General features: G+C 37.5%; 3 protein-coding genes and 1 non-coding gene across 5 annotated transcripts; 2 read left to right on the top strand and 2 right to left on the bottom strand.

Annotated features, from left to right (window-relative positions):
* Positions 1 to 3,543: 3,543 nt before the first annotated feature.
* Positions 3,544 to 6,039, top strand: LOC104755579 (uncharacterized). Its single transcript, XM_010477981.2, has 2 exons — positions 3,544 to 4,056; positions 4,425 to 6,039. The coding sequence occupies exons 1-2, from the start codon at positions 3,976 to 3,978 to the stop codon at positions 5,520 to 5,522; spliced, it is 1,179 nt and encodes a 392-aa protein (XP_010476283.1). The 5' UTR covers positions 3,544 to 3,975; the 3' UTR covers positions 5,523 to 6,039.
* A 33-nt stretch (positions 6,040 to 6,072) lies between these two features.
* On the bottom strand, positions 6,073 to 9,719 carry LOC104755581 (uncharacterized). 2 transcript variants are annotated; one of them, XM_087493955.1, is made up of 13 exons: positions 9,325 to 9,719; positions 8,601 to 8,705; positions 8,392 to 8,503; positions 8,141 to 8,290; positions 7,956 to 8,060; positions 7,744 to 7,827; positions 7,556 to 7,674; positions 7,367 to 7,468; positions 7,155 to 7,268; positions 7,013 to 7,069; positions 6,811 to 6,931; positions 6,618 to 6,728; positions 6,073 to 6,525 (listed from the first exon to the last, which is right to left on the bottom strand). In XM_087493955.1, the coding sequence occupies exons 2-13, from the start codon at positions 8,630 to 8,632 to the stop codon at positions 6,424 to 6,426; spliced, it is 1,209 nt and encodes a 402-aa protein (XP_087350081.1). In that variant the 5' UTR covers positions 8,633 to 8,705; positions 9,325 to 9,719; the 3' UTR covers positions 6,073 to 6,423. The 2 variants fall into 2 exon arrangements, with proteins under 2 accessions (XP_087350081.1, XP_087350082.1); XM_087493956.1 differs by having other exon boundaries at positions 8,392 to 8,526; positions 9,325 to 9,562.
* Positions 9,720 to 10,298: 579 nt separating this feature from the next.
* Positions 10,299 to 10,371, top strand: TRNAR-ACG (transfer RNA arginine (anticodon ACG)). Its single transcript has one exon. It is a non-coding gene; the product is annotated as a tRNA-Arg (tRNA).
* A 360-nt stretch (positions 10,372 to 10,731) lies between these two features.
* LOC104759199 (eukaryotic translation initiation factor 4B2) lies at positions 10,732 to 14,185 on the bottom strand. Its single transcript, XM_087495618.1, has 3 exons — positions 12,491 to 14,185; positions 11,314 to 11,742; positions 10,732 to 11,118 (listed from the first exon to the last, which is right to left on the bottom strand). The coding sequence occupies exons 1-3, from the start codon at positions 13,708 to 13,710 to the stop codon at positions 11,088 to 11,090; spliced, it is 1,680 nt and encodes a 559-aa protein (XP_087351744.1). The 5' UTR covers positions 13,711 to 14,185; the 3' UTR covers positions 10,732 to 11,087.
* Between the last annotated feature and the right edge of the window lie 30 nt (positions 14,186 to 14,215).

A 14,215-nucleotide genomic window follows, 5' to 3' on the forward strand; every position in this document is an offset into this window, starting at 1 on the left:
TCAAGTTTTAGAATTGAACTTTATGTTTATGGCTATAATTTATTTCCGTATCTTTTAAAAGCTTATATCAGCGTCTTTGAATATTTTGATCTTTCAAGTTTATTCTTCTGGTCTTCGTGTGCGTGGAAAAAGTTACTGAGAATACAAGTTTGGAAAGGTCAATTAGTATAAATTATTTCACGTACTCATCAAAAGGAAAATAACTATACTAAAGATATGGTTAATGTACGTGTAATGATTTAACTACTATGGATATAGTAGAATTTTGTTAAGAAGTAATCGTCTTAACGCTTAACCTTAAGCGATCTAACTTATACTAATAGAAACTATGATTGAGAAGGATAGACAAATTCCTATGTTCAGTAATGTTGGCATCCACAGTGCCGGCTTAAACATATTATATGTTCCTGGGTAAATTAAAAAATAATGCCTTTTAACATATAGAAAAACTTACTGATTTATTTTTTGGGTCTTTTTAGTTCATATAAATTTTTTTTGTGCTCTTTTCTAGTTTACAAACATTTTTTTTGTGCTCTCTTAACTTACAAAGTTTTTTTCTTATGTCTCTTTTAACTTATAAATATTTTTTTGTGCTCCTTTTCTTATATGTATATGCTCCTTTAATTTATGTACCCGGGGCGGTCGCACTGCCCGCCCACCTAGCTAAGCCGGCACTTTCGACCCATTTAAAGTGTGAATCTGCATATGAAAAAGTGATATCCTTACATTTATTTGTTTGTAGTCTGAAAAGTGGACTCTCGTTCGTACAAAAGGCAGTGTTTGTCTCTGTCTTCTCCAACTTTTCGTGCTCTCTTCATTCTATCACCAAAGAAAAAGCTAAATCACAAGATAATAATAAGGGCCCCTAATAATAAAGGTCAAGAACTTTAATACTGACTGATGCCAAAATAATTCAAATGATTAAATTATTACATAATTTTCCCACACGTTTATTAATAAATAATTAAATACTGCAGAATAAACTGACAATATCTCGATGCAAAAAAAAAAATAAAAAAAAACTTGAAATATATACAAAATGAGTTTGGTTTATTGTGAATATATGATGAAATGCAATACTTTTTTTCTGCGGTGTTTTTTGTTTATTGCGTCGATGACTCGATCTACGGCCACATTTTTATATGTGGATGAAAATTAGTAATATACAACTAAAACAACAAAATGGTACCAAACTAAATTAAGATACGTTACAAGAATGGTCTCAATATTTTGATTTTAGACACACACTAATCATATATTACAATTTAATTTTAATGTCTCATATAACTAGACAACTTAAATATTATTGTTAGGTGCTAACTTAATACAGTATATCTCAACGAATTAGAGTGAACTTATACTAGGGCATAGATCATGAAAGGGTGATGGTGAAATTGTCTCAAGATAAAGGCGCAAGGCTAGGGTTAAGATGTATTTGCAGAACACTTAAAGTTAATATTCGGTAGGTGATTGTACATAGATATCATGTATCAGCTATCAAAGTAGGAGTGGGAAAATATCCGAATTCGAAATCCAAATCGTTCACGTACCGTAATGATTCTACATTGATTATAAGTAATTCACTGGCCTATTGTATCAGGCTATCAGCTCCACAGCGATAGCATAGAACTATAAATAGTTAAACCCTCTTGTAACTCCACCAAGGTAATATATATAGTAACCGCAAAATTTCTCTCCACAACAATTGAAACATGGGTCGCAAAAGACTAGGCCCACTTTGAACTCAGATTTTAAACCCATTATGAGATTAACATCTGAAAACTGGCATTCTTGGACACTTGATTGCTGACTTAACGTCGGCTAATTGCTGTGATATAAATCATTATTGTAATCTCTATGATCCTGGAATACTTAAACGGTTGTTTACTAGTAGTTTACTATATACTGTAGTTTGTAAACTCGATGTATGAAAGTGTAGTAACATTTCTTAGCAAAATTAAAATGTATATCCTGTTTTCCTTCCTCTTCTTAATTCATAGGTAATTTCCACAACTATACTTATGTCACTGAGTGGTGTAAAACGCCTTTAGGTCATCATCATTCACACACATAAGTGGGCTTCGTGAGTTTGTGACTTGTGACGTATCAGCCATTGAAAACCTCTAAATTTATTAGTGGGAGACTTTAAAAAAATCAAGTCAACGCCGACTAATCCAACACAACGTAACACGTTAACGTATGCAATGGAACTTTACGGTCTTATCAACGCATCATTGTTTCCTTTATGTTGTCGAGAAGAAAACGTTAGAAATGAAATCAAATTATCTCTTCTCTAAAAGCGCCTCAACACTCGTTTTCATATTCCTCTCTGTCGAACATTAATACTCACACGCATATATCAAAAAGTTGTCACTATAGAAACTGAGAAATCATATTTTCTAAACCTTTCATTTTTTTTTTGGGGTCCAAGTTAAAAGAGTTAGATAAGAGATATGCAGAGCCGTGGCTAGAGATGAGAAGGCCGGAGCCGTATCCTAAAAAAAATCTTATAATAATAATGACATCTCAAGTGAACAAATAATCAGAACAAAAATAAATCTTATTTCTAAAACATATTTTTTTGTTTTAAAAGATTGTTTACCTAATTTTCAAAATCAATGTTTTATAACTTCTTTTTTTTTGGGAAAACTACCATTGAATTAGGGACATAACTCATATATAACTCAAAAATGTTATCAGTTATGACCTAATTTGAGTAATCAAGCGACCTTGTATCAACTAATTGTTTTTATTTCAATATTTCTTTTTAATTTCTAACAACAATACTAATTTCAAAAGAAAAAAAAATCACAAACTCAATTTATTAAAATATTACATTTAGAACTTAGAAATTAAAGAGAAAAATAATAAAAGCATATACTCATTTTATTAATAAACATCACATTCGCAAATGCCCTGTAACATTTCAACTTTCTATAATATGATTTTGTCATAAATTCACATTGTAAACAAATTCATAAGATATTGAATGTTTTTTCTTAAAATGGGGCCGGAGGCGAAGGCTTCATATTGCCTAACGTAGGCACGGCTCTGGAGATATGAAAAAGAGAAGTCAGAAACGATTTCTCAAAGCAAAATGATATAAGTGAACGACCTTATATAATTGTCTAAGTCAATGTATCGCCTACCTATATCCAACACAAGTCACGATGATCCACTGGCTTTTGTTTTACAGATTTTATACACAACACAATCATTGAATCATATTGTCTTCATTAACATTTTAATAATTCTTTTGTTAAAAAGAATTGTTGTTACTACTACACATGAAATGATACCCTCTGTCTAAAATCATTAACGAAATATTCTTTTTCATTTGACCTTTTTTATTTTTTAAGGATGTCTAAATGGGCCAAGTAAGCCCAGTTACAAAAAGGAGAGAAGGAAAAGAGATATTTTAAGAGAGACACGTGTTAGAAGCGTAGTAAATGAAGTCAATTACACGACATTAATAAACAGAAGAGAAGAGAGAGAGAGAGGCGTTGAGTTGAGTCAGATGTCCGAAGAGGCCTCGTGGTGGGGCCCGAGCAAACCGTTATGCTGCTTTTATTAAATGACAAAATTAACCTCCAGGCATTAGCGTTTGAAACGGTCATGTTAGAGAAAGGGTTAAATAGGTAAATTCGCGAAATTAAGAATAATTATGAAAGAGGCCCCTCCATTCTCTTTCTTAATCGCGTCGTGCCACCCCATTTCCAGAGAGGACACAGCCTTTTTCATCCCTCCCTCCTCCCCCCTTTCTCTCTTACTCTATTCCTTCTTCCTCCATTGCCTTCTTTTGCTTTTTGAGTTCCTTCTCTGTTTCTGCATACAAAATTTCTGGTTTTTGTCTCTCGTTTCTTTTAAGGAAAGTTTCTATTTTTGTTGTTGTTTAACTGTGTCGTCAAGCTGAGATTGGAGAGAGTGAGTGAGAGAAGGTAGTTGGCATTTTGGTGGATCTGAGTTTTGTGTGGGATGTGGTGGATGATGGGAGAAGCTGGTGGTCATTACTGTTCTAAGAAGACTGATGATATCTGCGGCGGTGTTTGTAGTCAGGTTTGTTTTTTAATCTCCGATCTGCTTTTCTTTTGAAACACTACATTGATGTTTTCAGAAACGAGATCTTTCACTTCCCTTTTCCTCGAAAAGTTTCAAAATTTGATCTTTTGAGATCTTTATAAGTCGACCCATTTCTTTGTTTTTACGCATGGACTTGCATTTGATGGGCATCACTGTTAATACCTACCAATTCTGTATTTGAGAAATTAACTTGGATCTGAGTTTAGATTTATGTTCCTTCTTGAATATGTATAATTTATAATTCAGATTTAAACATTTCTTTATTCGTCTATGTGCTCTGCATATTGTTGTTGTGGAATTAATTATGTTTCTAATTCTAATGTTTAATATTATCTATCTGGCAGGAACCTGGAAGATTCTTCAGCTTTTCTAGACTTTGTTGTGCTCTCCGTGGGGTGGACATGAGGACTTATATCTTTCTTTTAGTGATTGTACCTACATGTGTACTAGCTGGTTATGTCCACGGTCAGAAGATTTCTTACTTTCTCCGGCCATTGTGGGAATCACCACCTAAACCTTTTCATGACATTCCTCATTACTACCACGAGAACGCTTCTATGGAGACTCTTTGTAAACTCCATGGCTGGGGTGTAAGAGAATACCCTAGACGAGTTTACGATGCGGTTTTGTTCAGTAACGAGCTTGATATCCTCGCTGTTCGTTGGAGAGAGTTGTTTCCTTACATCACTCAGTTTGTTCTCCTCGAATCAAACACCACATTCACTGGCTTGCCGAAGCCTCTTGTCTTTGCTGCACACCGAGACGAGTTCAAGTTTATCGAGTCACGTTTGACTTATGGTACTGTTGGTGGAAGGTTTGTCAAAGGTCAGAATCCGTTTTATGAAGAGGCGTATCAGCGTGTAGCTTTAGACCAGCTTCTGAGAATCGCTGGGATTACTGATGATGACTTGTTGTTGATGTCTGATGTTGATGAGATTCCAAGTAGACACACCATAAACCTTTTGAGATGGTGTGATGAGGTCCCCAAGATTCTTCATCTGCGGCTCAAGAACTATCTTTATTCTTTTGAGTTCTTAGTTGATAACAAGAGCTGGAGAGCTTCTGTCCATAGATATGAAACTGGTAAAACACGGTATGCTCATTATCGACAGTCTGATGAGATCTTGGCGGATGCAGGATGGCATTGTAGCTTTTGCTTTCGACGGATCAGTGAGTTTATATTCAAGATGAAAGCTTATAGCCATAATGATAGAGTGAGGTTTGGTCATTTCTTGAATCCTAAGAGAGTTCAAAGAGTTATATGCAAAGGAGCTGATCTGTTCGATATGCTCCCTGAAGAGTATACCTTCAAGGAGATTATAGGGAAAATGGGTCCAATACCGCATTCTTTCTCAGCCGTTCATCTTCCTTCGTATCTCCTTGAAAACGCAGATAAGTACAGATTCCTCTTGCCGGGAAATTGCATACGAGAAAGCGAATGATAGATTGAATCTTCAGCACATGGAGTCTTACTTCTTGTTCATCTTAAGACCTCTACATTGAGAGGGAAACAAAGGCTGGCTTGAATCCTCCTCCGAGGACTAATAACACTTACACAACTGATATTATAATCTCTGCAATTTTGTCTGAGGCGTATTGTTGTTGGTGGATGCTGCAGAGTTTTTCATCTGGCACCTTTGAGAGGATTATTACAAAATGAAGATTTATGTATATAGATAGATCTCTTTGTTTCTTCAGGATTCTGATTTCGCATCAGACATGAAAACCTTCATTCTCTGTGACTGTGCATCATCAAACATGAGTTTGTGTTCTTCTGAGTTTCCCCTTTTGGGAAGTTTTGCGTCAAGACACTCTTTACTTACCCTTTATGTACATCTCTTTCTTCTCTTGATTTCATTGGGTTTGTTATGTAGACGAGGATTGGTGTTATGCATGTGTTCGTTATTAAGAGACTTGTTCTCATGAGTCATGAATAAAGCTTCTGATGCTTGGATCGAATTCAGATTATTGTTTATTAGCATAAGGAAGAAATTTCCAATACATAAACTTAGATAAGGAACATCAATTACAAATAAGTAATAATATTGTTTTCCAGATTCTGAAACAAATACATGACCCATCACCTGATCACCCATATGTGATCATAGCTCAGATTTTAAGAAATGGAATAACAACGGCCAAGAACCCACAAAAGAAAGAAAAAATCAAGGATGATCTCTAATTGTTCTTTCAAAATTGTTTCCTGTGTATATAGTTGCTTAATCAATCATATGGACATTATAGTATATGGATTAATCATCATATGAACACTCAAAAACATTTCTAGACTCTACCATGTCGTTTGTTCAATTCTTCACTCGTCTCTCTCTTTGTTTGTATCTGCTAATGAATCGTTGAGTTTGCTAATTCCTTGAGATACTTCTTCTCCGAACTCGCCATTCGGCTTTGGAACATAGTCCATTCCCGTTTACATCTGTCTCTCACCTTTGCAACAAAACCATATAACCATCATCATCAATTAGTCAAACAAGAAACCACTAATTCTCTGTTACAAGCTGATGTTTCAAAGTTCTTACCCCTTGCCACCCTGCTTTACCGTCGTGGGCCTCTCCCTGGCTGCCTAAAGAAGGAAGCGATTGATGAATAATCCATTGAGAATCCACAACTCCTATCTTCTCATGTGCAGGCTGTTTGTTATATTAGGAAACTTATTAGTAGATAACCAAACCACATGTCCAATGTTTTGAGTATGTAGGCAAAATGATTAACCTCAACACATTTACGGAGTGCGAAATCAAGACCCCAACCGTGAACCAAGTCGTTCTGGATCATATGCCACACGCAACGCCAGGCATCTCTTGAGAATACTGGAGCCATGATCTCTATAAACCTGTAAAAGTATCAAGTGGAATCAAGATCATTGTATGAGATAAGATCTATGTTCTTGTGATGAATAGTTGATACTACGTACGCTGCACAGGGAGGCAAGTGAGGGTCGTTGCATCGACCTGGTTTCTCCTTTGCATCTCTAGTGAGTAGAATTTTTCAGAAAGAAAATGATTAGTTTACTTAGTTTCCGCCTTTTGAAGTTTGGAATTTGTAAAGTTTCTTACTTGTGAACTTCTCCTTTAGTTTTTCTCTTTGTTATCTCCCATGTAATCTTTTTTTTAGACTCCACAGCAGGCTGCGATATCTCTAGACCGTGTTTCTTTATAAGCCTGATGTACCTGCAGTAGAGAATGGAACACATATTCACATTTGCTGGACTAGGTTCATGCGGCGATTTAAAAAACTTTGGTTAGAAATGAGCAACAAGAAGACGCACTCTTGTACATCAAAGTTTTCAAGGCCGAGGTCTTCATCCCAGATGAATACATAGTCATAAGGTGCCACGATGTCAGGATGCAGAAACCTTTTAGCATACCACCTTGTGATAACCAGAGAGATTCAATGGTTAAACAAGCTAGCCTCACGAAGATTCAAGTAGTTATAGCAAAGTAAAGTTAATGTTTACCATTTGGTTTGCTTTGGCACGCTCACGTGTATTGCGCGTGTGGACCATTCGAATTCATCCCATTCTGTGGTTCGTCCGTCGTAGTGGAACAGAACAATTGTGAAATCTTCTTCTGAAAACTGCGGGAAAAAAAAAGAAAGACTCTAAGCTTTTTGCAGAAAGATAGGAGAGCCTGCATCAGTATTTACCTTCTTAACACAAGCATCAACGTTTACTTTCTGACCAAAACCAACAGTAAATGCAATGAGATACTTTGGCTTCACAGGAACATCCTAAAGAAGCAAGACACAAGAACAAACCCACAATCAGACAATTCAATGCTGTTGAAAAGATGAGATTTTTATCCAAAAGATGAAAGATTCCCAAGAGCAAACAATAAAGGATCAAAACATTATATTACCTCCTCAGGTAATCCCCAAAGCCTGCGTAAGTAATAATCTGATTCAGATGCAACGATTCCAGGAGTCAACATTTCTGCACCTCGGGGGTTCGATGGAACCCAAATCTGCATAATCCTCATTTAAGATTAGTTCACACGATCTTGTCACTACCACTAAAAATATAAAAGAGAAGGATTTATTATGCCTTCCACTGCGGTGCATCACTGGAATTATCCCCATGTAACGGACTCCTAGATGACCATGTATGCAAAAGTGTTTCACTTGATGTTTCTGGTGTCTCATCTTCTACGTAAGCAATGTCAACAGAGGGAAGAATGCTAGAGGGAAAATTCAGCTGAAAATATTTCAAGTTGGTCACATGAAAACAACATATCAAGCATAGTCTTGAGAGAAAAAAATATGAAACAAAAAGCTAAAGATATAGCTATAGCTCACTTTTGTTAGTGATAATGTAGGGAACGATATCCCAACGAAGAAACCAATAACTATTCCTACGAATGTAGCTATAATGAGTCTCATCCCATCACTTGTCTTTTTACCATTCGAACTGCAAACAAATGACATAACATACTAATTCATTTCTATAGTGTGATCAGCTTAAAACTTGAATCAAGCAATGAGCTTAGGATATGGATGAATCTAACCAGCGACTAGAGTTGTCTGTTCGATTAGCCATGTCCTAAATCCCTTTAAGCTCACCAGAAACAAAAATCATTCAATGGATTCTTCAGTCTCTAGAACATTCTTATCTGCATCACAAAAGGAGATTGAACAGGAATAAAAACGTAAAATTTAGATTCAGATCCAGTCCACAAAAACGAATGCAAGTAGTCGAGATTACAAGTTATAAAACTAGTGAGCTAGTAATACTAAGCTAGAAGCTAAATTTTAGAGCAGACAGCCTCAAAGATGGAAAATTTTGAGAAAACTCTATAATAATTGCTTCCTAATCAAGACATAAACATCGATTACACTCCCTCAGATCGAAATCTGATGCGATTTTCATTAGCAAAAGTATGATGAAGAGTAAGCAAAATTGAAATACTCAAAATTCAAAAGATTACAACATAAAAGCAAGATCCATGTCATGAATTGAAGAATTACTTTTCAAAAAGGAAAACGTTGTAACTTACTACTTAGCAAGTAAACAAAAGTAACGAACTTTGAGCTAATTTTGGGAGAAGACAAAAACCTAAAGACGACGAATCAGATTCGAACATAAGAAGGGTAATCTCTCATCGAGTAACAGAAGTAGTAAAATCACGTTACGAACAATAAATGAAACGAGAAGAAAACAGGGTTGAAGTAACGGAGCAAAGATCGTCGGAGAACGTAAAAGGATGTAAATTTAAGCAATAAAAGCAATACCCAGAAGAGTGAAACGAATCAAATCTCAATAGAAGCCGAAGCCGTCGTCTTTGAATATTTACTTTTCTGATGAACTTGACTGAGAGATTTTTTTTGGGGCTGGCGGGTTAAAGAATTGAGTGAATTAAAAGGGGAAAACAAAGCAGAGAGGATGAATCATGAATCCCTCAAATAAAAAGAGAAAAGTCTTTTTTGGATTCAAAAGAACAGCGAAGTTGTGTGTTTTTGAATTGATCCCATCCCCCCCATGTGACTGCGACTTAAAGGGTAATGTAGGTCAATAGAAAAAGTTGACTTTTTTGACTTGGCTTGCGATGACACTAAAGGCATTTTTTGGCTTGTGAAGACGCTAAAGTAAGTCGGCGATCTTCCACTCCACGTGGGTGAGTGATCAATGAGAGTCTCAGAGATTAGAGTCATGATCTAAATAAGACTGCGATTCTAGGGCTTATGCAATCAATATTTAAGGTGGTGGTTATAGTAAAAGTATGCTTCTTATAAGTTGAGGGCAGGGCCGGCTCAAACTTTTCTTGCACCTTGTGCCAAATTTTTTTTTTCTCTTAATTTACAGGTCTTATTTTTAGATTTTCAATATTTTGGGTTTTTTTGTCAAAATATGAAACATTGAAGAGCCTAAAAACCTTATAATTTTTTCCAAAATATTGTGACATGGTGCAAATGCACTTTGTGCACTAGGTCATCGCCGGCACTGGTTGAGGGTGAAAAGATCTTGTCGAGGAAAAGTGTGATACAGCTTCTCCTCTGTCATAGATGTCATTAGCTTTTTACTGGCCGGAAACAAAAAACAAATACGCAATTCTACTCACCTAAATGAACTAGTACAACTTCTTGTGATTGAACTTTGAAGTGATATCTAAATATTAATGGCTATGTTCATCATCAGTAACTAATTCCAAAGGCCTTTCGAATGTAAGTTATAATGATTAACGACCTTTAAACAAGTGGAACAAAAGGACTTCATGGCCCAATGGATAAGGCGCTGGTCTACGAAACCAGAGATTCTGGGTTCGATCCCCAGTGAAGTCGTTCTCTTTTCTTTTTTTGGTTGTTATATTATCTCTGTTTATTTCCTCATAGATGATAAGAAAAATATTCTTGTGCAAATCATCTCCTTCATCAACAAATGCAATCTTTGCAATAGAACATACTACTGAATAAGAGATGAGGATAGCTTTTCAAGCTGTAATTGGAAGAATCTATGCTTTCTTCGTTTCTGCAATGTTTTTTTTTTTTCACTTTTCAAGTCTTCTTGATAGCTCAACATGATCTATGCTCAAAGAAACCAAAAATGTGAAATCTCACTTCAACCAAAATGACACAAATCTCCACAACTTTGGAATAGAAGATCACAACAATAAGACGCACAACCAGAAACTGAAACAGTAGTGTTGTAAATAGAATTTTTTAAACAGAGAAGAAGAACAGAACAGAGTCTCTGTCTCCAAAATTGTGAAGACACATCAATTGTCACAAGTCTTGCGCCATGCCGTTTCACGAGCAAAAAAAGACCAAAAAAACAACAAGACGAAGAAACCATTAGGCTTCAATTCCGAAGATGAACCAATGAAAAACAAAAAACAAAAAACAAAAAAAACCCCCTAAATTAGGTTTTTTTCCAAAGGAGATGAATGTTTCTTATTAATATTATTGAAGCTTCTCTCTTATCTGTCTTTTTCAAAATCTGGGAATGGTGTGTCAACCAAACTCCAATCTCATTCCACATTCATCCTTCGTTTCCTTCTTTACCATCCTTGCCTTGGTGATGACGATGACCTGCGAAGCCAGAAATCCGAATTGTCAGTTTACTCGCATCTCAAGTTTGGATCTTTAGACTAAGGTCAGCTTCCATTCTAGGTTTCTAGACTTTCGGGTGCAATAACAAATCCAGATAAGTAGTAGGCTTTTGAATGTTTGGAATACATATTGTAAGTTTGTGTTTGTAATGGGATTGAAGCAGAGGTTAATAACCTGTCAAAGTTTCTGTTGCTGAAGAATCCACGTTCCTTGCTTCCTTGGAAGTTTCTTCGATCATCTCCTTGTCTTGGCCAATTATCACCTGTGCCACGTGATCGAGGTCTTTCCATGGAATCGGCATTCCTAGACTCATCAATTGATCCAGCCCGTGAGTGAGGTCTTTCTGAATAGGAAGTTCTGCTTGCACTGGATCCAGGTCTCTCGACTGCTCTTGGCCTAAACCTGACTTTGTCGTCCAACTCACGGATCAGTAAGTCCAGGTCCTTTTCTTTCTCACGTATAAGATCCGGTAGATTATGGTTGTTATTTTCGGCTTCTGGTTGAGATTCCTTGCTCTCAGGTGCGATGGCTGCTTCCTTCTCGAGTTTCTTCCTTAATTCTTCAATCTCTTCCTTCAACATTCTCTCTTCTTCTGTTTCAGGCCTGGATTTGTTTCATAAGACAGATATGAAAGTGAGACAAATAGCTATTTGGCAGATGATGTAGAAAGTCACCAACATTATCAGAGAGATATAAATCCTATACCAACGCAAGGCATAGCAGAGTTCAGAAAAAAAAATCAACTGAACTAGACACAAAACTCAGTTGAATATGAGACCATGCGTTAACAAAACAAACACTAAAGCCAAGATATGAGATGTCCCAAAAACAGGCAAGATATAGCTTACAAGTTACACGCATACAATTCTATAAATTCCCAGAGAGGCTGTACAAACTGAGAGATAAAACATGTGTGAATTGGTCAAAGCAATGGAATGGGTACTACTACACATTCATTACTTCGCATGAAGTGACTAGGTAATGAATCAAACATTCGGGAAGAGTCTATCCTGTGTTAAAGAGTGCTTAAAAGGACATATATTTAACATGCCAATCAGAAGAGAACCTATAGACTACAACTTAAGTGGATAAGTCACTCAATTATCTTCCATTTTGAATTTGAAACACTAAGCAGAATTGGCAAAACTATCTATAGTTATTAGTTTGCATACATATTCCTACCCTCTAACGATTCACTAGTCAATATCACTTCAAAAATCAAACTTTCTGATTCAGTATGCAGAAAAAACGGATTATTTGAGAATTCATATTCAAACCACCGCGGCAACATAGAATTAAAAGAAATCCACATTTCTCAGAAAAAATAAAGAAAATCCAGATGAATAAGGACCTGTCAACCCTGCGATGCTCGAGTTCAGAATCCATCTTGCGCCAATCTTTCCCTTGTTCCTCGAGCAATACTTCCCGAGGCTTTGCATCGCCAAAAGGATTCACCTTTGGTCTCGGTTTCACCACATTCTCCACACTGTTCAGTGCTGTACTCTCAGACCTGTTAGACTGAGCACTTGATGGTCTACTAGATTGTGCGCTAGATGGTCTGCTCGTTTGTCCCTTCTTAGCCTCAATCTCTGAGTCAATTTTCTTCCAGTCCAATCCTTTCTCCGCCAAAACTTGCTCTCTTGGTCTGGCTGCGCCAAATGGACTCGGCTTACTAGTCTTCACAGCTGTTTCAGTTTCACCTTCAGTTTCAGTCACTCCTGATTCAACTTTACGTGGCTCCAAAACAAGACGACGACGCTCCTCCTGAACACCTCCTGAAGGGAGAACTCCTCGAGCCCATCGATCAGGCTCCGGTCCAGAGTCAAGGTAACCCGACCCAAATGTAGATGACTTTGCTTTACCCGCTCCCCAATTATCAACCTCGTCAGCTTTAGAGAAGCCACCTCCTCCACCACCATAACTGCCACCGCTACCACCTCCGCCACCATAGCTGCCACCGCCACCGCCACCGCCACCATAACTGCCAGCGCCACCGCCTGCGCCTCCGAGACCACCATAACGACCACCTTGACGTCCTTGATCAAAGGAAGGAAGCGATTTCTTTCCTTTACCCCAATCATCATCCTCATCAGCCCTAGAAACTTGTGGGAAATCAGAAACCCTAGAATTAGATCCCCTCTGATCATCGTCAAATCCGCCATAAGATCTCCTACCACCGCCCCAAGACCCATCAGAATCATCTCGATCTCGTGACATTCTTCCCGGAGGTCCACTAGACCTACCTCCACCGTAACTAGAGAATCCACCACCGAGACGACCAGGTTGCATTTCATCCTCAGAGCGTTGTCTTGGACCAGTGGGAAGCTGAAGCATCTGTTCCCTCGTCAATCCAGCAGAGCTCGGTGCAGTGTATGATGGTCCGTTTGTGAACTCCGATAGAGTCATCTTCTTCTTCTTCTTAGAAGACTTAGCAGTTGCAGCCTCTTTCAGACTCGGGAAGCTCTGTGAATCCGCCGCCGTAGCTGTAGCTGTAGCTTCAGCAGCTTGCTCTTCATCGGCACGCTCAGCCTCATCGGCCCACGCACCGATTCCACCCCAAGGTTTCGACATCTGTGAATTTCAAATCCAAAATCGGAGATAACCACTCAGATCTGGAAAAAGAAACCAAATTGAATCTATAAACGAGTTCCAACTAAAAGTATTCCGAAGCTCCGAGTGAGAGTAATCCAAATCACTGCCCCCAGAAATCGAATCCAATCTCAGATTCTCTCGCCGTCGCCTAAAAGATGAAATTTTTATGATAAAAATCGGATTTTTTTTATTCCTTTTTGAAGGTTTGTTTTTTGTTTGTAGGTTTCAGGACGGAGGAGCAATGGACGGAGAAAGGGATATCAATACGCGCATGATTGGAGCGTGTGATTCACGTAGCAATCAGTTTACGAGGAAGTTACTGGCTTGAACGTTGTGCCGTTGTGGTTCACGCGACGTGTAGAGGCAAGTGACGGTTGACTTGAAGAGGAAACGAACGGTCATGGAGTCATTGTTTTTTGATGATTATTTATCAAACGTATCTTTTATTTCTCCCACCTACTTAATGTTTTATGTGGCCATCTTT

Source organism: Camelina sativa, chromosome 17 (assembly GCF_030686135.1).
Source record: "Camelina sativa cultivar CO46 ecotype springtype chromosome 17, ASM3068613v1".
NCBI classification, from domain to species: domain Eukaryota; kingdom Viridiplantae; phylum Streptophyta; class Magnoliopsida; order Brassicales; family Brassicaceae; genus Camelina; species Camelina sativa.

What these genes read in the sequence shown, in the direction of transcription:
- LOC104755581 (XM_087493955.1), bottom strand. Translation starts at nt 8,632, where the DNA reads ATGGCTAATCGAACAGACAACTCTAGTCGCTG. An exon ending in ACAGACAACTCTAGTCGCTG is followed by an intron (nt 8,504 to 8,600) that starts GTTAGATTCATC and finishes ATTTGTTTGCAG; the next exon opens with TTCGAATGGTAAAAAGACAA. An exon ending in GAAAACTTTGATGTACAAGA is followed by an intron (nt 7,269 to 7,366) that starts GTGCGTCTTCTT and finishes TCTCTACTGCAG; the next exon opens with GTACATCAGGCTTATAAAGA.
- LOC104759199 (XM_087495618.1), bottom strand. Translation starts at nt 13,710, where the DNA reads ATGTCGAAACCTTGGGGTGGAATCGGTGCGTGGGCCGATGAGGCTGAG. An exon ending in GAGCATCGCAGGGTTGACAG is followed by an intron (nt 11,743 to 12,490) that starts GTCCTTATTCAT and finishes AAACAAATCCAG; the next exon opens with GCCTGAAACAGAAGAAGAGA. An exon ending in AGCAACAGAAACTTTGACAG is followed by an intron (nt 11,119 to 11,313) that starts GTTATTAACCTC and finishes CTGGCTTCGCAG; the next exon opens with GTCATCGTCATCACCAAGGC.
- LOC104755579 (XM_010477981.2), top strand. Translation starts at nt 3,976, where the DNA reads ATGTGGTGGATGATGGGAGAAGCTGGTGGTCATTACTGTTCTAAGAAG. An exon ending in GCGGCGGTGTTTGTAGTCAG is followed by an intron (nt 4,057 to 4,424) that starts GTTTGTTTTTTA and finishes TCTATCTGGCAG; the next exon opens with GAACCTGGAAGATTCTTCAG.